The sequence below is a fragment of the Lampetra fluviatilis genome, chromosome 54, assembly GCF_964198595.1.
Source record: "Lampetra fluviatilis chromosome 54, kcLamFluv1.1, whole genome shotgun sequence".
NCBI lineage: Eukaryota > Metazoa > Chordata > Hyperoartia > Petromyzontiformes > Petromyzontidae > Lampetra > Lampetra fluviatilis.
In genome coordinates this window covers 3,659,131-3,687,011 of record NC_136328.1, presented here as the reverse complement: position 1 = coordinate 3,687,011, position 27,881 = coordinate 3,659,131, and the positions used below count along the sequence as shown (strand labels likewise).

At 52.5% G+C, this 27,881-nt stretch overlaps 1 protein-coding gene across 2 annotated transcripts in view; it reads left to right on the top strand.

Moving 5' to 3' along the window:
* Positions 1-25,606, top strand: part of LOC144949616 (uncharacterized) — a 33,349-nt gene extending 7,743 nt beyond the window's left edge. The window contains exons 2-3 of one of the 2 annotated variants that reach the window (XM_078879585.1): positions 12,633-14,762; positions 25,445-25,606. In XM_078879585.1, the coding sequence (XP_078735711.1) occupies positions 12,834-14,735 (1,902 nt within the window). In that variant the 5' untranslated portion in view covers positions 12,633-12,833 and the 3' untranslated portion in view covers positions 14,736-14,762; positions 25,445-25,606. Of the gene's footprint in view, positions 1-12,632; positions 15,852-25,444 lie in introns of those variants that run through there. The other variant, XM_078879586.1, reaches the window with a different exon arrangement.
* Positions 25,607-27,881: the final 2,275 nt, after the last annotated feature.

The following is a 27,881-nucleotide window of genomic DNA, read 5'->3' as shown; positions in this document are numbered from 1 at the left end:
GTCCCATTTGTTCCATGTCGGCAACAGTGGTGCTCCCGGATTATATTCCCGTTGATTAGCTTTCTTTTTCGCCGCGTGACTAGGGTAGCGGTGAACCACCGCGTTTTATTTTGTTCGCGAGACGCGTGCTTCCTCCGGCAATTGCCTAATCTCATATTCACAGTCGTAGGCTTCGAGTATTGCACTCTTTGCCCGCATCCGTCAGTGCACGAGCGGCGAAAATGAACGCGGATGAAGGACAAAGCGGTGGGGTTTATATCACCAACGTGATATTAAACTCTGTGCATAGGTGTGACTCTTATCCATTCACACAATGGCAGTGTTCCTTATGCCTCTTAAGCCCGAATGGAAAACTGTTTGATGTTTTCGCAGCAATCAGCTAAGAATAAAAGCCTCTTTGCAAGTTATTCTGATGAAAGAGCTGCAAATTGATGATGCTCCTCTGGCCTCGTGTCTCTGTTTGGTTGTTTTCCCGACGGCAAACCAGATGCAGAATTATTCATTTATCCGTCCGTCAATCAGAATTGGTTCTCATGCTGCTCGCAATACATGCCCAATTCGAGCTTGTGACAATCCATTATTTAGTATGTATGCAAAGTGGATATTGCCGACGTTAAATCAAGGCTAGCGGAGAAACGAGACGGTCTACTTTGGGCAAACAGGTTAAATGGTAAGGGAGGCTCTACATGGGCTGTACAGAGCATCTGGTACGATGGTAGCCAGCACGTTACATAGGGAGCGAGGGTTTACAGGGGCTGTTTAGAGCGGCTGATATGACAGTAGCCAGTACGTTACATAGGGAGGGAGCGTTTACAGGGCCTGTATATAATTCAAGCAGGCTCATTTTATAAGCACGATAAATAAACACATATAAATGCAATAGGCTCTCAATTACCCACGTGCGGTTTATCCAATTGGCAGATGAACTACGTACCTGAGATTTTTACGTAAATTAACAACTCATGGATATTTCCGCAAGCCAAAAATAGTAATCTAGAAACCGTTGCACATTATCATTCTTGGAAATGTTTACGACAAGTCACGTGCTTAAACCGAACAAATATGTGCTCCATTTAATCCAAAATCCACGTGACCCCCCCCTCTACAGTACAGTAGTTGCATATCTTTACAACAGTGGCCGGAGATGGATTGACGTTGATTGGCATGGCTCTGCTATCATCCACTTAGTGGGCGGGAGTCTTCTGCACGGGAGCAGGAAAGTGTTATTATCACTCAGCACGAACATCGATCGGTTCGATCGATATTAGTGGTTTTTGGCATAGATATTCGGGGGAAATGGATATTTTGGATTATCCACGATTTAGAATTATCCGCAGCCGTCCTCTTCGTCATTAGCGCGGATAATCGAGAGCCTACTGCATAATAATAATAGACAACCGGAGGCAAAAGAGAATCGCTGGTGAATCGAATCGCGGCCTTGACCAGTGACGATTTGCTGAATGTGCCGCGGGGAAAGCGAATGATGCATGCCTAGAAGTAAGCCTTTCGTACGCGACGGTGCATCGCCGTGCCAGGCCTTGTACGGCAAATAGAGCGTTACCGCATTAGCGTTTCACACGGAGCGGCCAAACAGGATTCTTTTTGTGCCGGGAGCCTCGGCTCGGAGCTCCGAGTGCATTTTTCCGTGAGACTTTTGTTGCCCGTCCAGATGCTCGTGCCACAGCCCCCGCAGCGAGCGTCGATCTGCGGCTCTCCGTTCCCTGTGAGCCAGAGAATACGCGTGACCAGCTCGTGCGGTAAAGCGGTGATCGCAGCGGAGCGGAGGACGCGTTGTGCCGTTTTTCTCGAGAATTGAAAGGGACGCGGGCGGGAAAAGTAAGACGCGCCGTGAAAATGTTTCGGTAATTCTTGAGGAGCGGAAGAGAAAAATAAATGAATGGAAATAACACGGCATTCGGGGGCCAAGTAAATGCAAAGAGTGTGGGCCGTACAGTAACGTCACGCAGATATTTGAGAGGCTAGCTGGTGCTTGGGCAGCTGACCAAACAGGTTGTCGTAGTGCTGGTGGGGCTCTTTGGTGGGCAAGCGGAGGGCAATGCGTCAAAATATCCACCGTTGTACTGAACTTCAGTGCTTCTGCATCGGTGTTTTTTCGCCTTCTGTCTGGTCGAATAGCCAACCCCCCCTCCCCAACTGGCCCGGTGTAGGGAGGCTATCATCCAGTGGCGGATTGACAAATGGGCCGCATGTGTAGGCGGGTACAACCACTCTTCCGAGATGTTCAGCCCGTATAGAAGAGTGCTTTTACATATTCTTTGGGTCTTTCGGTAAAGCCACGTAAATAGAAAAAATAACAAAAATCTAAATCACGACGTTTCGACCGCAACACAGGCAATCGTCTTCAGGTGAACGAAACGTCGTGATTTAGATTTTTGTTATTTTTTTCTCTCTTACGTGGCTTTACCGAAAGACCCAAAAAATATGAATTCCTGCAGTCATGAAAGCTTTAAGTCAAGATTTAGTGCTTTTACAATTTGACTTACCAGGTAAATCCCACCGAGCCATCAGCCTTTTATTCAGAGATGACCTGGCCACACGCGACCCATAGCTCGTAAAAAAAAAAGTGGCTTATATCATTGTCACACGTGGGAACATTTCGTTGTAGCAGCCGAATGACCCTAAACGCACGTCGCTTCCAAATGTGGAGGGCAAAACCGGAGGACCCGGAGAACAATTCACGCGACCACCACGGGGAGAGAGAGAGTACACGCGGACTCCCGATATGCAACGTGCATCCGAAGGGTCGGCATCGATCCACGACCGCACGCATACCAGGCGAGGGAGAGAACGTCTCCTCGCCACCGTGACGCCCCAGGAGTCCCAACGCGTAGATTTTTCTCCGGGTCCCCCCGGTTTTTCCCCCTCCACGGTTAGAATCAACGTCGCGCGTTCCAGAGAGTATTTGGCTCCCACTATAAATTCCAAGCCACTTCGATGAGCTATAATTCGTAACGGCCAGGTCGGTTCTGAAAAACTTGCTTGAAACAAAAAATAGTTTCATAATTTAGTTTGTTTGAAGCCGCTACTGGCGTGGGAGAGCCCGGATGGTGGTGACAAGGCCCGGGTGAAAGGCAGCGCAAGCGCAGCGAGCGACAGGCAGCGGCGCTCGCAACGGGACAAATACAACGAGAGCCGCATTCAATTACCAGGCCGCTAAATTGTCACCGCCGTCGTCGTCTTCGTTCAGCCGCGTTCCATCCACTGCTGGATGAAGGCCAACCCCACCCACTTACCCCCCCTCACTCCCATCGTTGATCATTGGATTTAAAAAAAAAAATCCAGCCATTCTAAATCCACTAACGCCTAAAGGCCTTCCCCGTAGCATGTCAGCTGTGGTGATTGTGTGACAATACTTCACCACGCAGGTCGGTGCAGTTTGGCGAATGGGCTGGTTGCCCAGGACCGATTCAGATGTTGCTGACACACCGACCTGAGCCAGGGCCGGTAATCGAACTCGGTTCATCATGCAACGCACGAACCGCCACTGCACCACCACTCCTGCCGCCCCCCCCCTTCCTCCCCCACCCCGCCCCCCCCCTCAAGCTGCGGTCACCTCTCGCGATCATGCGTTGTGATAATACAGCGAGTGCTGGCACGCGAGACCGGATTTCGTGGCTCCGTCTCCTCCTCGGTGGTGCGCGAATCCCGCACGCGTTCCATTCCTCTCCCTGACGTAGCTCGCGACGAGACAATGTTGGGGTTGCACAGCAGCTAGGTGCAACTGCATCTCAAGATGCTTTACAGAACCGATGGGTTCTCTGTATTTTATAGAGAGAAAGGTACAGTCGGTCGTGTAAAGAAAATAATAGTTCGTATTGTGGAATTGAACAGGAGCAGTCAGTCGATGGGTCTCTCCTGGAGTTTATTATTGATCTCTGTGTGAGTCCATTGGTCTCTCCGTGAGTCTATCCCTGTCTGCGTGAGCCTATACAATCGCGTCTAATTACGTTGCTTCTGAATGTAGCAGCCTCGTAAGACGATGTACAGAAATGGTGGGCAGAACATATTGTCTATTTGTAGCACAAAAGAGGAAGTGGCAGTACAGCAGTGGCATGATTTTGAATCTGTCTGAGTGGAGCTGGATTGTTACCTCCTACATTTCTAGCGACAGTTGGGTTCCCTTCCAATGGTGTGGGATTAACAATTTTTCTTTTACTATGGTGGGGTGTTTTTTTGTGGACTCATTTGCAACCGGCCTCTTCAACCTCAATCTCCTGACGAACGCTCGACAATGCTGGCCGAACCCACGTCCCAAAACCCGGGATCTTGGCGACCGCCAGGCTCTAGGCTCACGCTGGCAGCGGTTCGAAGGGAACGCCGGCGGGAGACGCGGCAGACTTTGGAGCGCGAAAAAATAAGCGCACGGCACTCGAGCGCGGGTTTAGACGAGGGAGAGGTGAATGCGGTCAGTCGGGGGAGGGCGTCGGAAAAATTAAAGCGTTTCAAGGGCACCACGATTTTGGTCTTCCCACGCGTTCTGAGCATTGAAGTTCGAGGGCTGCGGTTGGCAACAATAGAGCCGAAGGTTGAAAGGTCGAGGTCAGGTTGCTGCTGCCTGTAATCTCCCCCCTCCCCCCGCAATCTTATCGGAAGAGCAGGCAAAGAGCAATTATAAAGGCTTGGGCTCCGTGATGTGCTCGGGCCACTGCCTAGGAATAACTGTCGAGCTTTTGGGCGGCGCGTTTTCGTATCATTTGTTTTATATTCTTGGATTTTTCGGTAAAGTCACGTAGAAGGGAAATAATGCAAATAAAACATACTACAATTCTCATGACGTTTCGGCCACAACACAAGCAGCCGTCACCTGTGTTGTGGCGAAACGTCGTGAGAATTTTTATTGTGTTATTATTTCCCTTCTACGTGACTTTACCGAAAGATCCAAGAATATGAAACCCTGCAGTCACGAAAGCTTTAAATCGTATCGTTTGTTGTTTGTTAATGCCGACGAACCCGCGAGTCCGCTCGCCAAATCCGCGCACACGTTAAAACGTTGCTTTACCCGAGTATCTCGCCACGGGTAAGGAGAGAAAGCATGGACGGGTTATGCTTTTTCTTTCTAGATTTGAAGCTTTCGTGACTGCAAGGATTCATACTCTTAGTTTTTTCGGTAAAGTCACGTAGGTATAAAATGAAATAAAAATTAAAAAAAATAAAATAAAAATCACGACGTTTCGGAGGCAACACAAGTCTCCGTCATCAGGTGGGACCGTCACAGCTAAATTTGTTGTATCAAGTGCAGAAAATTTAGCTGTGACGGTCCCACCTGATGACGGAGACTTGTGTTGCCTCCGAAACGTCGTGATTTTTATTATTTTATTATTTTATTATTATTAATTTTAATTTCATTTTTTACCTACGTGACTTTACCTAAAAAACTAAGAGTGTGCTTTTTCTGTAGAATTCTATTGTTTACGTATGTGCTGTTCAGATTTGTGTACAATGAATTTTAGGTGTATCTTGTCATTTTATTGTTTGTTGCGGTTGAACCCAAATCAAGAGCCGAATGGCTCACAGGGTAAATCCTAATAAATTAAACTGAAACTGAAAGCATGTGAAGTGCTTTATTTCAGCCAGAACGATACCAGAACGCCGTTCGCGGAATTGTATTTTGCGCGGATCCATTCCCTCCCTCCCTCCCTAAGGATATAGGGTACGGTTATATAGGGTGCAATAATATAGGATTATTATGGACAGGAATATCTCTCAACTCTAGTGGAGTGTCGTGCATTACGCCGATAACTACCGATGGCAAAGGCGGCAGCCCCAGCGTCGTTCTGGAACATATAAAAGTGAGAACATTTTCTTGCACCCCTGTAAGCCGAATTGGTCTCGTTTGACGACTATTTGCTACGTGAAATCTCTGCCGGGTTGCCTTAATGCAGCCTCTGTTTACCCGCTGGTTTAAGAGTAATTGAAATGTACGAATGTAAGTGTGTGCGAGCGCTTCGCACGCCTGCGCTGGGAGCTCCTCGTGCAAATGGTGCAGAGCGAAAACCGGCAGATGGTACGGTTTGCCGCGTTTGTTGTACGTAAATAAAATAACGTTTCTGTTCCTCATGTTTCCGCCGCACGCGTATATACGCGTGCGGCAATGCGTTGCCATCGGTTATCGGCACTCTCCTCGGCGCATCGCTTGTCGAGAGGCGAGGGCGGCGACGGCGGCGACAGCTTTTCAACAGCACTCCTGAAGCAGCACTCCGTGTGACCTGACCTTGAGTTACGAGGCGTCTGTGGCAACCAGCTGTTTCAATGTAGTCCCTCCCCCACCCTCCGTTCTTCCACCATTAAACTACCCCCCCCCGCCGCCGCATCTGAGCCACTTGATCAAGGAAACCGTGAAAATGGAAATTATAGCGTTGGTATTATTTATTTATTTAGTCCCCCCCCCCTCTCCCCCTGTTAATTCCGACTGTGGATTCTTATCGGGCTTTAGTTTGCTTCAGCATGTGCCGTGTTTTTTTTGCTTTAAGTCGTTTTTCAAAACCGTGTCTCTCCTCCCCGCCGCTACCTTTTTTCCCGAAAGTCGGAACTGTTTAAATGCCCACAAGATCCCCCCGTTTAGCCTGAACAGACTGTTAGGGCAAGTGCTGTTAGCGAGCACCTATGAAGGCCGGCACGTCGCACGAAGGGGTAGGCGGCCAGCACCACACCCGGCCACCTTTATCTCAATGGTGATGTTTTGCACGCCACACCAGGCTGAGTCGACCTAGGGGAGGCCCAAGACCGGTTCAGATATTCGTCACTGGTGTTGGCCGTGAGCGGGAATCGAACTCGGGTCACCTTGTTCATAGCGTAGCGCGCTAACCGCTATACTACCGCTCCCCTTAAATGCTCACACACACAAACACTCACTCCCAGCACGAGGCCGGCTCATCTCATCTTTACTCTTTGGTTCTTTCGGTAAAGTCACGTAGGTATAGATCACGACGTTTCGATCGCAACACAAGCAATCGTCATCAGGTGGGACAACCACAGCAAGAAAAAAACTGCTGAAGTAGGCTTTTTGTTTCGTAAGTGTTGGTGTTCGTAAGTGCGGGGTGTTCGTAAGTCGGGTGTTCATAAGTCGGGGACACTGTACTGACAGCCCGCGCTCGCATTATTAGCGCTACTAAATCTTGTGAGATGAAGTGGCCATCGAGGGTGGCTGGCTCGTGATGTCGCTTCGGTAGATTTCCCCATTTTGTGTTCATGGTCGTTTGCTACGGACAACGAGGCAAAGCCTAACGTGTCAAGAATGAAAAAAAAAGCCCAGCGAGATGGTGCACGTTAATAGAAATAATACAGGAGAACCCCCTCTTAACGATGGTAATTGGTTTCCTGTAACCAGTTGCAAGGTGATTTGGTCGTTAAGCGAGTATAAGAAATACATGTTAAAGACTTAATTCGCATCGAAAGTTACCCTTTTTCACCCCAAAAACGTAAACAATGGATATAAATAGGTAAAGATACTAACAACATTATAAACACGGAATAAATATGAATCGACTCGTACAAACTAGAGATGTATGTCCAGCATGTTGAAATTCTTTCGCACACCGTACGTAGCCATACTGTGCCAATCGGAGGCGCGGGGGAAGGACGACATCAAGCTATGGGTCTCTGTGCGAGTCTACGGGTCTCTGTGCTAGTCGATGTGTCTCTGTGCTAGTGGACGGCTCTCTGCGAGTCGATGGGTCTCTGTGCGAGTCTACGGGTCTCTGTGCTAGTCGATGGGTCTCTTTGCGAGTCTACGGGTCTCTGTGCTAGTCGATGTGTCTCTGCTAGTGGACGGGTCTCTGTGCGAGTCTATGGGTCTCTGTGCGAGTCGATGGGTCTCTTTGCGAGTCTATGGGTCTCTGTGCGAGTCTATCGGTCTCTCTGTGAGTCGATGGGTCTCTGTGCGAGTCGATGGGTCTCTGTGCGAGTCGATGGGTCTCTGTGCGAGTCGATGGGTCTCTGTGCGAGTCGATGGGTCTCTGTGCGAGTCTATGGGTATCTCTGTGAGTCGATGGATCTCTCTGAGTCGATGGGTCTCTGTGCGAGTCGATGGGTCTCTCTGTGAGTCGATGGATCTCTGTGCGAGTCGATGGGTCTCTGTGCCAGTCGATGGGTCTCTCTGTGAGTCGATGGATCTCTGTGCGAGTCTATGGGTCTCTGTGCGAGTCTATCGGTCTCTCTGTGAGTCGATGGGTCTCTGTGCGAGTCGATGGGTCTCTGTGCGAGTCAATGGGTCTCTGTGCGAGTCGATGGGTCTCTCTGTGAGTCGATGGATCTCTCTGTGAGTCGATGGATCTCTGTGCGAGTCGATGAGTCTCTGTGCCAGTCGATGGGTCTCTCTGTGAGTCGATGGATCTCTGTGCGAGTCGATGAGTCTCTGTGCCAGTCGATGGGTCTCTCTGTGAGTCGATGGATCTCTGTGCGAGTCGATGAGTCTCTGTGCCAGTCGATGGGTCTCTCTGTGAGTCGATGGATCTCTGTGCGAGTCTATGGGTCTTTGTGCGAGTCTATCGGTCTCTCTGTGAGTCGATGGATCTCTGTGAGTCTATGGGTCTCTGTGCGAGTCGATAGGTCTCTATGCGAGTCGATGGGTCTCTGTGCGACTCGATGTACGCACGCGCGCCGTGCGTGGCCGTAGCGTGCCGAGCGGAGGTGCGGCGGCGGCGTTGCTGGTAGGGGGCTGGGTAGCCGTACGATAAAGATTGAGAGCCACTGCTTCAACCACTGACCCGCTCGGCCAATTTCTGCTTTATTGGTGTCCACAAAAACAATGGCCTGCCACGCGAGGCTCATAAATCAGCATTATTTCATAGGCCTTCAATGGCAGCCGTTATAACCGCTCGCCAATTTCATTTTAGGGTTTCTCGGTGACCAGTGCGGAGGAGTGGGAGCAGCAAGTTGAAGGTTTCTTATTGATTGCGCTGCGTTCGCACGGTGCATCGTTAGGGTTATTTGTTTGTTTCCGTAACGTGCGGAGTGTGAGAGTGCAGAATCTTTTGTCGCTTGGGGGACGCCGCGCTCTCCTGCGTGGGCTTGAGGGCTCCCGTTCGTTTTATTTCCCATTGTTGCGGCAGGCTGGCTGTCAAGAGTGTGGATTGCGATCGAATCATTGCGCTTCTGGCCATCGGACGTATGCATGTACGTTGATCTTCTTTCGCACCGTACGTAGCCAACCGTGCTACGCTTGTATGTATGTTGAACTTCTTCCGCACCGTACGTAGCCAACCGTCGTATGCATGTGTGTATGTTGAATTTCTTCCGCACCGTACGTAGGCAACCATCATATGCATGTGTGTATGTTGAATTTCTTCCGCGCCGTACGTAGCCAACCGTCATATGCATGTGTGTATGTTGAACTTCTTCCGCACCGTACGTAGCCAACTGTCATGCATGTGTGTATGTTGAACTTCTTTCGCGCCGTACGTAACCAACCGTCATATGCATGTGTGTATGTTGAACTTCCGCGCCGTACGTAACCAACCGTCATATGCAGGTGTGTATGTTGAACTTCTTTCGCGCCGTACGTAACCAACCGTCATATGCATGTGTGTATGTTGGACTTCTTCTGCACCGTACGTAACCAACCGTCATATGCATGTGTGTATGTTGAACTTCCGCGCCGTACGTAACCAACCGTCATATGCATGTGTGTATGTTGAACTTCTTTCGCGCCGTACGTAGCCGTCTGCTCATCGGAGGTGCGGGGGGAACACATCCTGCAGTGATTCGTCTTACGAAAGTGCGGTTTACATGCGTGCACTCAGTGTAGAACAACAGCAATGTTTTTTTGAATAGTGGCCATAACTTTATAATCGGCAGTAAACAATGAACACTTGCTTCCTTCAATTGGGTAGCATTCGTGCACAATAGCTGGCAGTTGCCGGATGGGTGCCGCGGTGGCTAGGTGATGTTACCTCCTTCACCTGGTATACAGGAGGTCGTGGGTTCGATCCTGACCCTGATGCCTGCTGCTGTATATTTCGATTTTGCGGTGTCTCTCTCTCTCCCCATGGTTGCGTGCATTTTTCTCCGGGCCCTCCGGTTTTCCCCTCCACATTTAGAATCTACGTCACGTCTTCAGAGTATTTGGCTGCTATGCAACATCACGCCTTCAGAGTATTTGGCTGCTGTGCATTTCCACACGATAAGCCACCTTGTTGAGATATCATTTGCGATAGCCAGATGGCTTCGGAAAAAGAGCTATGCAGCTCAGGTGGGCCTTACCTGGTAAAAAAAAATAATTGTTTAGTTTTAGTTTTTAGTAACGTTTGCTTGGAAACGGTGGCTGAGGTTACGGTCGCCGAAGAAAGGGAGCGGTGAAATCGGTTTGCGGGAAGGGAGGCCTTCATCCAGCAGTGGATTGGCCGTGGCTGCAAATGACGACGATCGCTATCTTTCGGCGGTGTCATCCGTTGGGAGTCGAGTACAAAAACACTCTAGATTGAATCCGTCATCACCAGCAGTATCAGCAGCAGCGGCTATGATGAATCCGCTTCTGGATGAAGGCCTCCCTGTATGATGGCCCTTTGGTTTCACAATCCCATCGAGGAGATGGGCCATCAAACCCCCCTCGTTTCCGACGGCTTGGGTGTCTCAGGCACGCGGCAATCTTTGCGGTCGCCTCCGGCCTCGCCGGCGGATCACCGCTGCCTCACACGTGGCCCACCGTGCCCGGCGATTTTGGGTTTGTAGGTGCGCTCCCGATGATCTCAGGCGCGTGGTTATTCCGCAAAACAGATTAATTGCACACCTGAGATTTTGACTTAAATTTGTAATTGGTGGATTTTTTCCCCTTGAGCCCAAATTCATAATTATTAAAACAGTTGTACATTGTTCTTCTTGGAGATGTTTATTACAGGTCACGTGTTTAAACTGAACACATATGTTGCTCCGATTCATCCGAAATCCACCTGATTGCCTCTACAGTACAGTAGTTGCATATCTTTACAATAGTGGGGCGGAGTTTGATTGATGTTAATTGGCGTGGCTCTGCTATCATCCACTTAGTGGACGGGAGTTCTGCTCAGTGGGAGCCAGTCTAGTGTTATCACTGAGCACGCCCATCGTCGACCGTTATAAATGTATATTTTTTTATTATCCGCGATTTTGAATTATCCGCGGCTGCCCTCCCCATCATTAGTGCGGATAATCGAGAGTCTACTGCGTATATATAGAGAGAGAGCGTTTATCTCCCACGTTGTCCGTGTTTTTCCGCGTCGCTTTAAAGTTGTCGTTGATTTGAATCGGAACGAACTTTGCATTGCCGGGCGCGAGAGCAGCATCCGGCCTCCACGTGGGCGTCTCGCCGTTGTGCTTTTTGGCAACGTCAACCGATGGTTTTGGGCGCAGTGCTTAGCGCTTTGCTTACTGAGCTCGATTTATTTTTTTGCACGGATAACAACAGATAGCCGCATGCCTGAGACACCCAGTTAGCAAACCCTCTATGGAACACGAGGCCGCAATGAGTTCCCTCCCACTCCTTCCTGTCCTTGGCAACATGTTGAGCCTCGCCCCAAGAGAGGCTGATCGCTGCCACCAGCTCGTCCTTCACCGTCTTCCGCCAGGCGGTCTCGGCTCTCCCGGGTCTCCTTTTGCCCGGTGGTGTCCATCTTCGGGGGCATTTTTGGTATTCACCCAAGCTGTCAGGGACGAGGGGGTTGATGGCCTGTCACCTCGATGGACCGTTAAACCAAAGGTACCATCGGAGGTGGCCGTGGCTTTTTTTGCACGGATAACATCAGCGGCGAGTGATTACTCAACCACTCCTGGGCCTCTTCCGTGCCCCCCTCCCACTACCCCACCGCCACCCCACCCTCGACCAACCAGCAACTGACCCAGCTTGGTGGGTCAAGGTATGGTCACACAGCCTGCACGACCGACAGAGCGTGGGGAGAGGCTTTCATCCAGCGGTGGATTGACAAAGGGGGGCGTAAAACGTCTCTTTTAAACCGCGGCACTTAGGCAGCGTCCGCACATGATGCCGAAACGTTCCGGCGTGTTCACAAACATGTCCGAGGAATTTGTGTTTCTTGCTCGCGCGTGTGCCGTGGGAGAATGTTTTGCCCACCAGCCAGGAATAAAATGTTTCCCGTACGAATAATATTGTGAGTGTTCAAGCTTCGTTATTTACACACTCGGCAATGCCGGTGGGTGTAATGTTGTAAAACAATAAATTGTGACCTTGCAGCCGTTGGTCGCAATCCGCTGCTGGATGAAGGCCTCCCAATGCTGTGTTGGTAGCGGAGCCTGCTTGATCATACTTCGCCACACTGGTCGATGCAGGTTTGTGAAAGGGTGCCCCGAGACTGGTTCAGATATCGCTCGCCCATTGATGTTAATTGCGGCCTGGAAATTAACTGTGGTCACTGGACCCGTAGCATCGTACGCCAACCGCTGCGCCACCACTCCCCCCCCCCCCCCACCGAACTGAACCTGTTCATACAGCGAACAACCCAAGATTGAGCGTATTGGTCTCGGACGGAATATGGACTTGTTTTGAAATATCAATACGAGGACGCTGGCATGTCCGGTTTGCTCAGCGCTCGAGTCTTGATTGAGAGACGTTCGTATTGAACGTTAAATTGCACGTCTTAAAGCTGTGCCCAACCCCCGTTCCCTTTTTGTTTCCTTCGCAGGATATCGAGCGCTCCCAGGCTCGCGATGGCCCCGGCAAGATCTCCATGACCGATAGCGAGCGGAGAGAGAAGAGAGAGATCCCTGACTTAATTTACGGCAATAAGGTTCATGCCTGCGCGTTCCCCGCCCGCCAATAAAAAAAATAAGGGGGGGGGGGGGCGGGAGGGCGGGGGTCGAACAACCGTGTCAAAAATCGAGTTATGAAAAAAATTAGCCGCTCCTTGCGCAAGTCCTTCCACCTGAAGAGGAGCCGAGAGGAGGAGGAGACTGGGCCGGGGGCCTGCCACGAGCACGAGGGGCGGGAGGCCGCGACCGGCGTCGTCGTCCGTGGCGACGGAGGGGCGGACGGCGACGAGGACGACGCGAAGGGCCGAGCGAAGGGCGGCGAGGGCTTCATGGGGACCCTGCGGAGGCGCCTCTCCTCCAGGCAGAGGGGCCGCGGGAAGGACGGCGACCGAGCGGCCCCCTCCCCCCCCGCGGCGGGGGCGGTGGCCGTCACGTGGGCCGCCGCCGGCGTCCCCTCGCCCGTCACCGCGCCGCCGACCAACGGCGAGCGGCCGCCCCGGGCCCGCTGGTCTCCCGCTTCGTCGTCGTCGTCGCTGTCGACGGGCAGCCGCAGCGACCCCGCCGCGTCCCCCCTCCTCTCCGCGTCCCCGCCGGAGGCGAACGGCACGAGGCGGAGCGGGGAGGCGGGCCGCTTGGCGACACGGGCTCCCGCGCCCCGACCGGACGCCCGCTCCGAGGGCCGCCGGTGCGACGGGCTGAACGAGAACGTGCCGACGGACGACGCCACCGCCGCCGGAGTGCCTTTTCCCGAGTCTACGCACGCCAGGATGGAGTGCGGCGGTGGCGGCCTCCGCCTGGAGCTGAGGCTGCCCGGCTCGCCGACGGCAAACGGCCTCGACTGCAACGACAACCCGACGGGGCCGCGCGTCCCCGGGGGCGACACGGGCCCGGGGGACTTTGCCGAGGCGCGCAAGGCCGACGTCGAGGACATGGAGGAGGAGGAGGAAGAGGAGGAGGAGGAGCGCAGCTCGCCGTCGTCCTGCGCGATGCTGCAGTCCGAGTCCGACCTGGAGGACCGGGGCACGCTGTGCAAAGCGAACGACAATTTGCCTCCCACGCACGCGCCGGACGAATACCACGACGTATCGGCCGGCGGCACGGGCGCCGAGGATGCCGTGCCACCGTCGGAGGAGGGAGACTCGCGCCGCGGAACGGGAGCGGCCGTGGGCGCGCACGCGCCCGACGGGCCGATCGCTCGGCGGCACTGGGGTCGCAACGCCGCGGCCGGCGGAGCGGCGTGCCTCAACGGCGCGGACTGCTTGCTCGTCGACGTCCACCCCGACCGGAACGTGAATCTGCCCGGCGGCGGCGCCGCGCGGCCGGGGCCGGGCGGCTGCCCCTTGGCGGGGCCGTGCGTCGCGCCGGACCGCGCGCCGTGCGACGGCGACGACGGCGTCGGGACGCGGCGTCCGGGCGCGGGACGCTCCCCGAGCGAGCGCCAAGCCGGGCCGGGCGCGGGAGCGTCGCCGCTGGACACGGGGGCCGTGCCGCCGGGCGCTTGCCGCCTGTACGAGGGCGCCGGCAGGGCAGCGGCCACCAGCCTCACGGAGGAGCTGAAGAAGCTGGCGCGGCACGGCTGGTACTGGGGGCCCGTGACGCGGCAGGAGGCGGAGGAGAAGCTGGCGGCGCTGCCCGACGGCGCCTTCCTGGTGCGCGACAGCTCGGACGAGCGCTACCTGCTGAGCCTGAGCTTCCGGTCGCGCGGGCGCACGCTGCACACGCGCGTCGAGCACTCCAACGGGCGCTTCAGCTTCTACGAGCAGCCTGAGCTGGAGGGCCACGCTTCGGTGGTGCAGCTCGTCGAGAGCTCGGTGCGCGACTCGGAGATCGGCGCCTTCTGCTACTCGCGCTCGCGCTTCCCCGGCTCGGCCACGTACCCCGTGCGGCTGACGACGCCCGTGTCGCGCTTCATGCACGTGCGCTCGCTGCAGTACCTGTGCCGCTTCGTCATCCGCCAGAGCACGCGCATCGACCTCGTCCGCAGCCTGCCGCTGCCCAACAAGATGAAGGACTACCTGCAGGAGAAGCACTACTGAACGGCGCCGCCGCCGCCGCCACTCAAGGTAGCGTCACGCCCCCCCGCGGCACCGAATCAAAAAGTCGCACCCTCCCGATTGGCGCAGTTGGCGCTACGTACGGTGTGAAGGAACGCTCAACGTGCGTGCGGGTCGAGCCGCGTAGCGCGTTGCGTTCGGCCGCCGCTGTCTCTCTGGCCGCAAGGCCATCGCGGCGCGCGCGAGCACGACGGCTCGGTAGTTTTCGCCGGCGGGGTTTACGGACTTGTGCGGTGGTTTCACCGGAGGAGCGACGTTGAGACCGCGCAGCTGTGAACAAATCGAGTAAGACTGCGAGTAAATTCTTTTTCGGATTTGGCCACGCAGACGTGGCCCCGTGCGCACACCGTAATGATGCAGGACGTGTGGGGAAACGTCGCGTGACGATTCGGTGCGGGTGGAGGCTCGCAGAACCCGGCCCTGATGTCATCGGGAGAGCAGCAGCAGCAGCAGGCAGCGAGGCTTAAAGTCAAAACTGTCGCAAACGTTTGAAGCCGCGGGTCACGAGTTTACCCGGGGACTGTCAGAGTTGTCGTTGCAAGCGGTGACTCGGCGTGGGGGCGTGGGGGGGGTGTCGGGGGTCGTGCCGCGGAGGAGAGAGGAAGCGAGAGCCGCGCTCGGGCGACGAGGAGGTTTCCGCGATTGGATCGGAGCCACCGGACGGAGCCGGAAACGCCGCCACACGGCGGGCCGCGCGGCGAGCGGGGGAGAGACGCTCTGACAGGGTGAACGGCAAAAGCAGCAGCCGCCGCTCGCCGCCGCGGTGACCTGCGCTGCCGGAGCAAAGCCGCTAGTTCCCCCCCCCCGCCCCCCCAGTTTGGCGCTCGTTCCCGTCGTTTTGGACGTCGCGGCTGCAGAAGTGCGAGTTGAGAGACGGCGAGAATGAATATTTGACGTGTAACGTACGGGATGTTGTTTTGTGGAAGTCGGGCCCCGGGCGGGAGGGGGGCAGGGGGCAAATGAGCTGTGTGGGTGACATCCTGCGTCGCTTTTGTTTCTCTCGGCGCGAGCGGTCAATGCCAGTATATATTTGAAACGTTCTTCTACCTGTACGTTGGAGCCAGCATGAGAGATTAAAAGTCACGTTTACATTCACGATCCTCGCGTTTTCTCGTGTGTATACATGCGTGTCTCTGAAGACGGCAGCTCGCCGGGTGTGACGTACGTATGCACGTTGAATTTCTTTCGCACCGCACATAGCCAGGCGCGCTAATCGGAGGTGCGGTCTATCACGTTTCAACGGTGAACGTCGTACCCAGAAGTTCACCACTTGAATTTGTATCAATTATTCGGTGAGGGCTGCAGCAGCCGCAGTTGGCAGTGGGGAGGGGGGGGAGGTGATGGTGGTGCACAAACGAGACACCATTTATATTTACGCGATCTGACCCAAACAAAAAATAAACCCCCATTATAAACAAAACGCCAAAAGCAATTCGAGAGAGAAATTGCTTTGGAGAACGCAACAACAACAGAGACGTGGGAGCAGACCTTTTAAATTCAGTTTGTTTGAAACATTTCTCCCCGAGTTGACGGTACAGAAGCGAGTAACCCGCCGACCGCTGGAACGTTATGCCGATCCATTCCTCCTTCGATGTCACTCACACGAGAAGGCCATTGTCTTCTAACGTCATACGCCGATACATCAAATTAAACCACGGCCGCAATCTCGGCGTAACAACTCCGGTTTTCCCCATGTCCCTTCTTCAAGGAGATCATTAATTCTCAGGCGGGGGAGGGGGTGACGGCTCACGCCTAATTAAACAGGACGTGCATTTTCCCACGTTTTAAAGTGTCTCCATCTGTCATCCGTGCCACTATTATCCCTGAATAGCAAATAATAAACTATCTCGCCCAGTATACAGGAGGTCGTGGGTTCGATCCCGACCCTTCTCCCCGTGGTCGCGTGGATTTTTCTCCGGGCCCTCCGGTTTCTCCCCTTCGCATTTAGAATCAACGCGCCTTAAAAGTGTTTGCCGACTAAAGATTTCCGCGCGATAAGCCACTTTTCTGAGCGATCGTGATAGCTCCTGAAAAATACCTCTACATCACTCGGTGGGGCCTTACCTGGTAAAATAAATAAATGGTTCACTTGATTAAAATAGTTTGAATAGTTGGGAATGTCTCGAATGTTGGCGACGGCCGACTCGCAGCGCTCATCGGCAGGTGCGCTACTGAATAATCAACGGAGGCCTTTAAAAGTTTTTTGAAAAATCTCGCCGTGCCGAGCAAAGCACCTCCCCCCCCCCCCAAACACCCAGGCATTGCCACTGGCGACGTTATTAACTCGCAGAGGACGTCGGTGCGCTTAACTTCAACAGCGCGCCTCCAGAGATTTGTTGGACTCTTTGTTGTTATTGTAAATGACCGTGCCCGCAATGCGAGTTTTTAGTTTTTTTTTATTCTTGTTGCAACAAACAAAAAATGTGTTTACGGCGACGGTAAATTAACCTCGAGCGACGCGCCCTGCCGCCTTTCCCCATTCCCAGCGGCAGCTTTTGAAGCGCGGCTGCCTGCGGCCAAGTAGTGACCCCTGTGGGACCATCGGTGGCATTCCACAAGCGGGAGGGGGAACGAAAGCGACTTGTAGAGCCAACGAGCCATGCGGCTATTAACTCCCGCCCGCCACCAACAAAGACAAAGACCCCCCGTACAGCCTTAACAGACTTTTCGGGGCAAGTGCTGGAGGCCCGTCGTTAAGCGATTAGTCGTTAACGGGGGGTGGTCGTTAAGAGGAGTTCTTCTGTAGTGACCTACGAAGGCCGGCACGGCACACACGACGGGGGTGGGTGGGTGGCCAACACCACGTGCCAGGCCGTCTTTGTCTCCCCAGTGGCACCACCACCCCCCCCCCATCCGTGCCCAAGCGATTCAAAATATATATTTTTTAGACGGTCAACAGCACTGCGCGGCCTTGAAAGAAAATGCGTAATTGAGCGCGTATGTATTTATGTGCGTATGGAGAAGTGCCACTGCCCGGAACGCCGGCTTCTTACCGTCAGCAGGAAAGGCGTAGGTTGGAGCCCGACCCAATCTTGGCCCTGGCTCCAGGCCCTCGGTATTGAATGGAGCTGAGTGTGACTGGCGACATTTACGTCCAAAGGGACGCAACTGTCGATGAGATGGAGCGACGAAATCGGCTCGTGTGCAGCCGCTCGGAAGATTATTTAATCGCAGGGTTGTGAGCGACGGTGGATCGATCACGTCTGGCGATGATGACTCGCGTGCCAACGCTAAATCGCCTTTAAAACGTCTACACATTATATATATTTTCGATTTCTCTCTCTTGGTTGTATTCTATTTGAGCTATCGACCATCGTGTTATAAGACTAAGAATCTGTCCATTCACAACCCTAATGGTGAGCAGTGCACCTCCCTCTCCTCTGCTAGGGAACTATAAAACAGATCTCCGCGTAATGTGATTTCATTGATCGGGGAAATAAGTCAAGATCAAGATGTCATCGCGGCCAAAAAAACGCTGAAGCCACGAGCATTTACGTGGTCGGTGAAATCTTGATGCATCGCCAGGGTGAGAGCCCCTTGGAGACTGCAGGTGAGCAGAATCGAAACAACTATTTAGACTGGAGGAATCCGATGAGCTTTATAAAGTTATTTTTCACGGATGTCCAGTAGAACGTTTCAACAACAAACGATGCGAAAAAAACCACGATAGGAATGAAAATTATAGGAATGGTTAACAAATCACCTATAAATATCTATACTTGGTTCTTTCGGTAGTCACGTAAAGAGAAAATATAATTTAAATTTAATTAATTTTAATTTATATTTCATTTTTATTTTCTATCTACGTGACTTTACCGAAAGAACCAAGAATATGAATTCCTGCAGTCACGAAAGTGTTAAGTAATTTTTTTTTTTATATATAAATACGTTTCTTTCAAGGTAAACCTACAAGAGTGAATACCAGATTAAATAGAAAAGCAGTATAATAAATAAAATAAATCGCCTCAAGATTACTGTAAACCATGTGACCTGTGTGCCTGGCCACTCCCACTCTGAATACCTCCACCCCCCGCCCCCTGCGAAAACAGACGCTGCTTCGTCGTGCAGCTCACTGCTCATTCCTTCTCTTTTCCTCTTTTACCCTCTGATCATCATCATGATGATCATCATGATCATCATCATGATCATCATCATCATCGCCCTCTCACCCCCGACAACTTGACCCGGTCGTTCCTTCTCCCCCTCTTCCCCATCCTGCCTGGTGCCCCCTCCCCCCTCCTCCCCTTCTCTCTTCCTGCTGCCCATCTTGAGCCGGGGCCCCTCCTCTCTGTCCATCTTGGGGAAACTTCTGTCCCGTCCTCCCTCCCCTTCCCTGACCCGCTCCGTTCTATTCTTCCCATTCGTTGGCGTCATTGACCCCACCTCACTCCCCTTCCCTATCCCGCTCCGTTCTATTCTTCCCATTCGTTGGCGTCCTTGACCCCACCTCACTCCCCTTCCCTGACCCGCTCCGTTCTATTCTTCCCATTCGTTGGCGTCCTTGATCCCACCTCACTCCCCTTCCCTATCCCGCTCCGTTCTCCTCTTCCCATTCATTGCCATCCTTGACCCCACCTCACTCCCCCTTCGCTGTCCCGCTCCATTCTCTTCTTCCCATTCGTTGGCGTCCTTGACCCCAACTCACTCCCCCTTCTCGTGGTGTAGCCACGGCTGAACGGTTTCGTATTTAGTATTTTTTTTAGCCCGGCGAAACTAAACCGACAATGTCCTCGACACGTCGGTAAGTCGAATACATTCTAATAATTTATTATTTTATCTTTAGACGTGACTTAACCGAAAGAACCAAAGAATAATTCCTGCAGTCACGAAAGCTCCAAAAAAAAAAATTAACATTTAAGTCGAATACATCGAACGCAAGTGGCCCAATAACTCCTCGCACGCTTGTGTTTAGGTACGGATCCGCATTCCATCCTCGGCAGGTGTCTGTTGTATAAATCCGCGTGTACACGTTTTAAATGAATTGCATCGTTCCGTGACAAACGCTGGCTGTTACCCAGTGGTGCAGGCTCACAGAGCCCCATCAGGTTGCAGCGCTGCAGAAGCAGCTTTTGTGTAGTGCCTACCTGTGAGATTTAATCCAGTCAACAGATGGCCGTGATAACCAGCGGCCACGGAAGCAGAATGGAATGTCTCCGCTGTTGTCGTGATTTGTTTGCAGCTCCGTTGCAATTCGCGTTGCAATCCGCGTTGCAATTCGCGCGGCCCGCAGCGAAAACGGCGCGTCGCTAATGGGAGGCGACGTTGTGGGGTGAACGGCAACATAAAACGTCTGCTGCGATTCGAATGGAAAGCGAGTAAATTGCAGCAGGGCGTTCAACATTCATGTCGGTGTGTTCCAAATAGCACCCTCGGTGCGGCGGTGGCCGTGAGAATGCCGGGTTGGTGGAGGGACGTCCCAGTGAGAGTGAACGTGCGTCGGTCCAACGTTGGGCGAACGTTGGACCGACGTTGAACCGACGTTGGGCGAACGTTGGGGCGAACGTTGGGCGATCGTTGGACGAACGTTGGGCCAACGTTGGATCAACGTTGGACCAACGTTGGGTGAACGTTCGACCAATGTCGGGAATGCTGCTGGACCCTTTGGGCTAACGTTACCGCAACGTTCCGCGTGTAACTGGGGCCCGTTGCATGGCACAGCTGGTTGACCGCGGAATGACTGAGCTCGTTTTACGATTGATGGGGGGTTGTAATTACTGCGCGGGTAATTTGATTCGAGATGATGGAATAGAAAAAAAAAATTGTACGCGGAGATCTGTTTCGTAATGTACGGGAGAAACGCGTCTTTAGCATCGATCGTCCGCGGGCACGTTCACGGTGATGTGTTGGCTATGTGTGTGTTGTCCTCTGTGTCGTGTCACACGAGTCATTCTGGAAGACCCGACTCGTGTGTGCGGTGGTGTAGCGGTTAGCGCTACGCTGCGCTACGAACCTGGCGACCCGAGTTCAATTCCCACTCACGGCCAATATCGGCGACGATTATCTGAACCGGTCTTGGGCCTTCCCTAGGTCAACTCAGCCTCAAATGAGTACCTGGTGCAGTGTGTATAAACATCGCCACTGTGGAGACAAAGGCGGTCGGGCGTGGTGTAGGCCACCCACCCCCTCGTTGTGCCGTTGTGCCCTTAATGAGGGCTCCTCGCTAACAGCACTTGCCCCAACAGTCTGTTAAGGCTGCTCGTGGGATCTTTGTCTTTATCCTGAGATATTGGTCCTGTGTGCGAGCTGCAGGCCCTCGCCTCTCGCTCGTCGCTCGTTCCAACGCGTTCACCGCCGCTCAAATGCAAATGACAAACTCCCCCCCCCTCCCCCCCCCCCTCACGTCGTCGGAGTCTCGCAGGAGGGCTAGCCTGGCCCGTGGTGATGGAAGCGCGAGGCTGATTGCATTCAGGGAGGAATCATAAAATTGCGGTGAAACTGGAGGGGCGGGCGGTGGGGGAGGGAGCGGGCAAATCCCTCACCACCACCACCACCCACATTGTTGCACTGTGTACGGCCGTGCGGTTACCCCCCCCCCCGCCCCCCCAATGTCAATCACTGTGAATGTTACACTGGCCCCGTTGTGAATCTATTAAAGCGACATCATCCAGCGCGCGCCCCCTGCCAGCGGCCCTCCTTTAATTTATTCCCGACGTGCGGTTTGTGCGCAATTGCAAATAGGGCTTTCAACGGGTTTTTTATTTGGGGGGGGAATTTGTACTTTTTTATTTTATTTCGTTTAGTAGCGTCGCACACATCGTCGCTCTCGCTCGCTCTCTCCCCGAGACGTTGCCGTTCTTTACATGGGTTGTCGCTCGCTCGCTCGCACGCCCCCCTCGCCGTTCCTCTTCCGTCCACTGGGCCCCCCATGAAGTGGAAGCCGCCGAGCTCCGCTCACGTTTGACCATACTTCACCCACGCTGGTTGAGCGCGGGCGGGGGTTGGTGGGTTGCCGGGCGGCGGCCAGGAACAGGTCCGATATCGGCGGCCACTTCCGTTGGAATGGAAACTCGGGTCGCCGCAAATTAGTAGTAGCGCCTACTTCAATGTGGAGGGGTTAGGCCTTGCTCTTATTGTTTGGGGCGCCACGGTGGCGAGATGTTAACTACTTCGCCGGGTATGCAGGAGTTCGTGGGTTCGATCCCGACCCCGACGCCTGTTGTATATTTGGAGTTTGCTTGTCTCTCTCTCTCCCCGTGGTTGCGTGGATTTTTCTCCGGGTCCTCCGGTTTTCCCTCCACATTTTAAATCAACGTCACCACGCGTTTAGAGTTTTTTGCTGCTGTAGATTTCCACGCGATAAGCCACGTCGTTGAGCTATCATTTGTGGACAGATTGCTTCTGAAAACGAGCTACATAGCTCAGTGGGCCTTACCTGGTAAAATAAAAATGAGGAGTAGCAGTAGCAGTTGACCTTTGCAGAGAGATGAGACGCGGCAATGTCGAAAACGGTCCAGTGTTTGCCTGTGCCGAATCAATGCCGTTGAAATTGTGCATTCCCAGAAGGCCGTTGGGTTGGTGGGTTGTGTACAAAATACTTTGATTTCTTATCTTATCTAGAATTCTATATAGGGTTTTTTTGTCAAAGCGCTTTACAAGAATTATGAATGGGACATTAGTATTGGCTCATGGGGAAAAGGGATGGGATTTGAGTGTTGAGGAAGGGATGGGATGGCAAGGGAGGGTGATGGTAGGGGATGGGAGGGCGAGGTTAGGGAGGGGAAGGGGGAGCACGGTGAAGGTTTTAAGGACAAAGTAGTCGAAGGATCCGCTATTGAAAAAATATTTGTTGGATTGTCTGCTTGTCTACACTGTACAGTGAGGGGTTAGTGCAGCTGGGCTGGCCAAAGCATTGTGTGTACACTATGTGTGTGTGGGTTTTCTTCGCTGTGGGGAGCGGTGGTGTCGCGGTTCGCGCGCTGCAATCCGAACCCAACGACCCAGGTTCGATTCCCGCTCACGGCCAGACACCCAGTAACGATTATCTGGACCGGCAATGGGCCTCCCCTAGGTCGACTCGGCCTAAAATGAGTACTTGGTGCGGTACGTAAACATCGCCACTGGGGATACAAAGGCGGCCGGACGTGGCGTTTTCTTCTCGGCCACGGAGCTCAGAGAGTGGTCTGAGTTTGTGTTTTTTAATCTGTACTGCGTGCGACCGATGATCGATGTTCGAGGGGGTGGATCGCCGCGCTGATGGCACCCGTCGTGATTTCTCACCCAGACTGAGTTTGGCTGCTTCGTGAATGCTGCCATCTCCCACTCCAGAATCCCATCGGCGGCGTTTGACTTCGATATTTTGGGGGCGAGGTGGCGGCAAGGGTTCGCGCACCGTCCCTCGCATTATAAATCGCGGGTGCGTCGAATGAATGAATGTATGTTTAATCTTAATGGTAAACTACTGAAAGTAAATTAATAATGGTGTCTAGTTTGGGCGGGGTGGGGGGGTACGTTGCACCCCACGCGTGCCCCCCCCCCACTCCAACCAAACTCCACCCGCGCCAGAATCTGCAATGAGAGGTTCTCTCTGTGTGTGGGTTTGTGAAGATGGCCTTAAAACGCCAACTGTTGCGTTTATTCATGTAAATAAAAAAACGGGTGTTTGTAAATCAACCGTTGGAAAAAAAAAATTAGCGGAAGGCAACGGCATAAAAGAACGAGCCATTCACGTTCTTATTTCGGAGGTAAGGCCACAGACAAAGATCCTCCGTATAGCCTTAACAGACTGTTGGGGCAAGTGCCGTTAGCAAGTAGCACCTGTGTAGGCCAGAACGGCAGACGAAGGGGGTGGGTGGTCAGCACCACGCCCGGCCGCCTTTTTCTCCCCAGTGGCGACGTTTTTACGCACCGCACCAGGTACTCATTTGAGGCTGAGTCGACCGTGAGCAGGCCCAGGACCGGTTAAGATAATCGTCGCTGTTGGCCGTGAGCGCGAATCGAACCCGGGTCACCGGGTTCGTAGCTCAGCGTGCTAACCGCTACACTACCGCTCCCCACAGACACACACACAGACAGACACACACGAGCAAAAGAGCCAAGCTGAAATTGTATGAAAGACAAACAGGCCTTACAGAAGAAACCTAAAACTGCACAAACTGTAAATCAATGCAAAATTAATTTTATTAGCCCGTCAAGAAAGTTGGCTCGGGCAAATGAACTTTCAGTAACCATGTGTAGTTGCAGTTCATTTTAAAACCTGTCGTTGCTATGCACACGCCGGGTTCAGAATAATAATCTTGTATTAAGACTGCAGGAGGAGGAATCCGATGATCTTACGAAGCTGAAGTCTCCAGTCGGGACGTGTCGGCGAGTTACAGCAACAAACGATGCAACAGCACAAACCGATAGGGGTGCAAAGTGGAGAAAAGGGCAAGAAAGTCACTAAATATAAATAAATTGCTTGCAAGCGTCCAATTTATCATACTAAATATAACAACAACAAAACAGTCCCAGGCCACACCAAGATGCACACCACACAGTCGTCAGCCCCACAATTATAAAAGGTGAAATCACCGATTCAAACTGTTGAGTGGGGGGGGGGAGGAGGGGTGGCTTGGGCAGGAGGCATGAGTCATGGCCAGAGAAGGGATAATGGGCGGTGGTGATGAAGTAGCAGCCGAGAGGGATGGAACGACAGAAAACGCCAATTGGGAATCGTCCGCCGGGGAGATGGAACGATTAAATCGGCTCGTGCCGCAGGTTAAACTAATTTCAATATTTTTATTTTACCAGGTTAAGGCCCATTGAGCTGTGTAGCTCTTTTCAAAATTTGACCTGCCCGTCACAAATGATAGCTCAACGAAGTGGCTTATCGCGTGGAAATTCATAGCAGCCAAATGCTCTGAACGCGCGATGTTGATTACACTGGTCAACACACTTTTTCTGGCATAAGGTATTCCAACGGTTTTAATGTAATTTTGGGGTGCTGATTCCAAATCTGACTTAAGTTTTTGTCTATCACATCAGGTTTTTGATATATCAAATATTGCATTTTCAATCAAAACTGTAGAAGAAAAATATTAAATAAATGTGGATATCTACATAAAATTATATTATAAACACACTATCCTAAAAATACAGCACCATATTTTAACACTAAAGCAGTCACTGACTCGCAACAACTTGCAATCATAAGTGACAGAGTTAATTTCGGGTAAAATCAATGAAAATGGGGTATGCCGATAGCATAAAATGAGATGTGATAGAGCAAATCTGAGATCAGATTTGGAATCAGCACCCTGAAATTAGTCTAAAACAGCTGCAAAAGTCCAGGCCAGAAAAAAAAAAAAATTTGTTGACCAGTGTTATAAATGTGGAGGGAGAAACCGGAGGACCCGGAGAAAAATCTACGCGACCACGGGGAAGAGAGAGAGAGAGATAACACACACACACTCCAAATATACAGCAGCAGGCGTCCGGGTCGGAATCAGAACCCATGACCTCCCAGGTGGTCAAGCGATGTAACAGCGTCAGGAGCAGTGATGTGTTCAGCTTTCCTTTACTTCGTACTCCGATCGAGTTTTTTTGTACTGTTTGTTGTTGTACTTTTCTGAACCGCCCCCTCCTGGAGATCTGTGAAAAAGATCTGCATAGCGCGTCGGATTCCTCCGGTGTAAACAAACACTTTTGATCCTGATCCTTTTTCTCTGTGACGATGTAACCCAGAGCCGTGCCCTTCTCTCCGCTGCTTGCAGGAACAGCGTTCAAGCGACGTCTCCCACCGCCCCACCTCGACTGAGCCCCGGTCGCACTCGGGGCCGCTCGCTCGCGAGAGCTCGGACAGGGACGCGTGCTGCTGCGGTCGGACTCTCGTCCGAATGAGAACTTACTTAAGGAACCCAATAAATTATTTGTGGACTCTTGAAGCCGTGTCCGCATGTGTGTGTGAGTGTGCGTGCGTACGGAGCGGTGGCCTAGCGGGTTAGCGCGCTGCGCCACGAACCCGGCGACCCGAGTTCCGCTCGCGGCCGACGCCAGCGACGGTTATCTGTAAGTGGTCCTTGACCCCTCCTCTCCTCGTTCGATGTTGCCACAAATGAGTGCGGTGCGTCCAAGCATCGCCAGGGAGACACAAAGGGCTCGGTGCTGGCCACCTCGTGCGCCGTGCCGGACTTCTTAGGTGCTCGCCAATAGCTGGTAACGCTGGTAATGCTCGTAATGCTACTAACGCTACTTACGCTATTTACGCTACTTACGCTATTTACGCTAGAAACGCTGGTAACGCTAGTATCGCTAGTAACGCTAGTATCGCTCGTTACGCTAGTAACGCTAGTTACGCTAGTAACGCTGGTAACGCTAGTTACGCTAGTAACGCTGGTAACGCTGGTAACGCTGGTAACGCTACTAACGCTAGTATCGTTAGTTACGCTACTAACGCTGGTAACGCTAGTATCGCTAGTTACGCTAGTTACGCTAGTTACGCTAGTAACGCTGGTAACGCTGGTAACGCTAGTATCGCTAGTTACGCTAGTAACGCTGGTAACGCTGATAACGCTGGTAACGCTGGTAACGCTAGTGACACTAGTAACGCTAGTAACACTGGTAACGCTAGTAACGCTGGTAACGCTGGTAACGCTAGTGACACTAGTAACGCTGGTAACGCTGGTAACGCTAGTAACGCTGGTAACGCTGGTAACGCTAGTTACGCTAGTAACACTGGTAACGCTAGTAACACTAGTAACGCTGGTAACGCTGGTAACGCTAGTAACGCTAGTTACGCTAGTTACGCTAGTTACACTAGTAACGCTGGTAACGCTAGTTACGCTAGTTACGCTAGTTACGCTAGTTACACTAGTAACGCTGGTAACGCTAGTTACGCTAGTTACGCTAGTTACGCTAGTTACGCTAGTAACACTGGTAACGCTGGTAACGCTAGTAACGCTAGTTACGCTAGTTACACTAGTAACGCTGGTAACGCTGGTAACGCTAGTAACGCTAGTAACACTAGTAACACTAGTTACGCTAGTTACACTAGTAACGCTAGTTACGCTAGTTACACTAGTAACGCTAGTTACGCTAGTTACACTAGTAACACTAGTTACGCTAGTTACACTAGTAACACTAGTTACGCTAGTTACACTAGTAACACTAGTTACGCTAGTTACACTAGTAACGCTCGCGCGGCCGGCCGTGCCAAACGGGGGGGGGGGGGGGGCTCTTCACGGCACGGCGAGCCCGCCGCCTTGGAACAGCTGCTGTGTCAAGCTGTTAGCGCGAATCGTCTTTGTCGTGTCGTTCGTCTTACACCGGCCCATAATTGCACGGTCATTTATCCAGAAGGCACTCATTAGACGCTGATCAGCTTGAGATTTGGCGTTTGTGTTTCACAGGCGGCTCCCAATTGTCCTCGTTTCGGGTCGGGCACAGCTGCCCGTTTGTGGCACATCGCCACCACCGCAGCCGCCACCGTCACCACCGCCACCACCGCCACCACCACACACGCTCCACTTGCACCGCCGCACGCCAGCCAGCCAGCCAGCAAAACTTTTTTCATCGTAGTTGCTGATAGTGTACGGTGGCATTTTGTAGAGTTACGTCAGCTTGATAATTAACAACAACAAATATATATTTACAATCATATATATATTTGTTCTGCCCAGAGTGTTGCGGGGATGTAGTTTCATGAAGTAAAGTCTCCCGACGTGACGCGGGCAGCTCAGTTGGTCGACGGTGACGGCCACTTTGTCATCCTTCCCCCGCTCCTCCGATTATGCACGGTTGGCTACGTACGGTGCGAAAGAAGTTCAACATACACACTGCCCATAGACTAACACTGCCCATAGACTCAACACTTCCCATAGACGGACACTGCCCATAGACTCAACACGGCCCATAGACTAACACTGCCCATAGACTAACACTGCCCATAGACTAACACTACACATAGACTAACACTACCCATAGACTAACACTGCCCATAGACTCAACACGGCCCATAGACTAACACTGCCCATAGACTAACACTGCACATAGACTCAACACTACCCATAGACTCCAACACTGCCATATAGACTCAGCACTGCCCCATAGACTCAACACTGCCCATAGACTCAACACTACCCATAGACTCAACACTACCCATAGACTCAACACTGCACCATAGACTCAACACTACCCATAGACTCAACACTA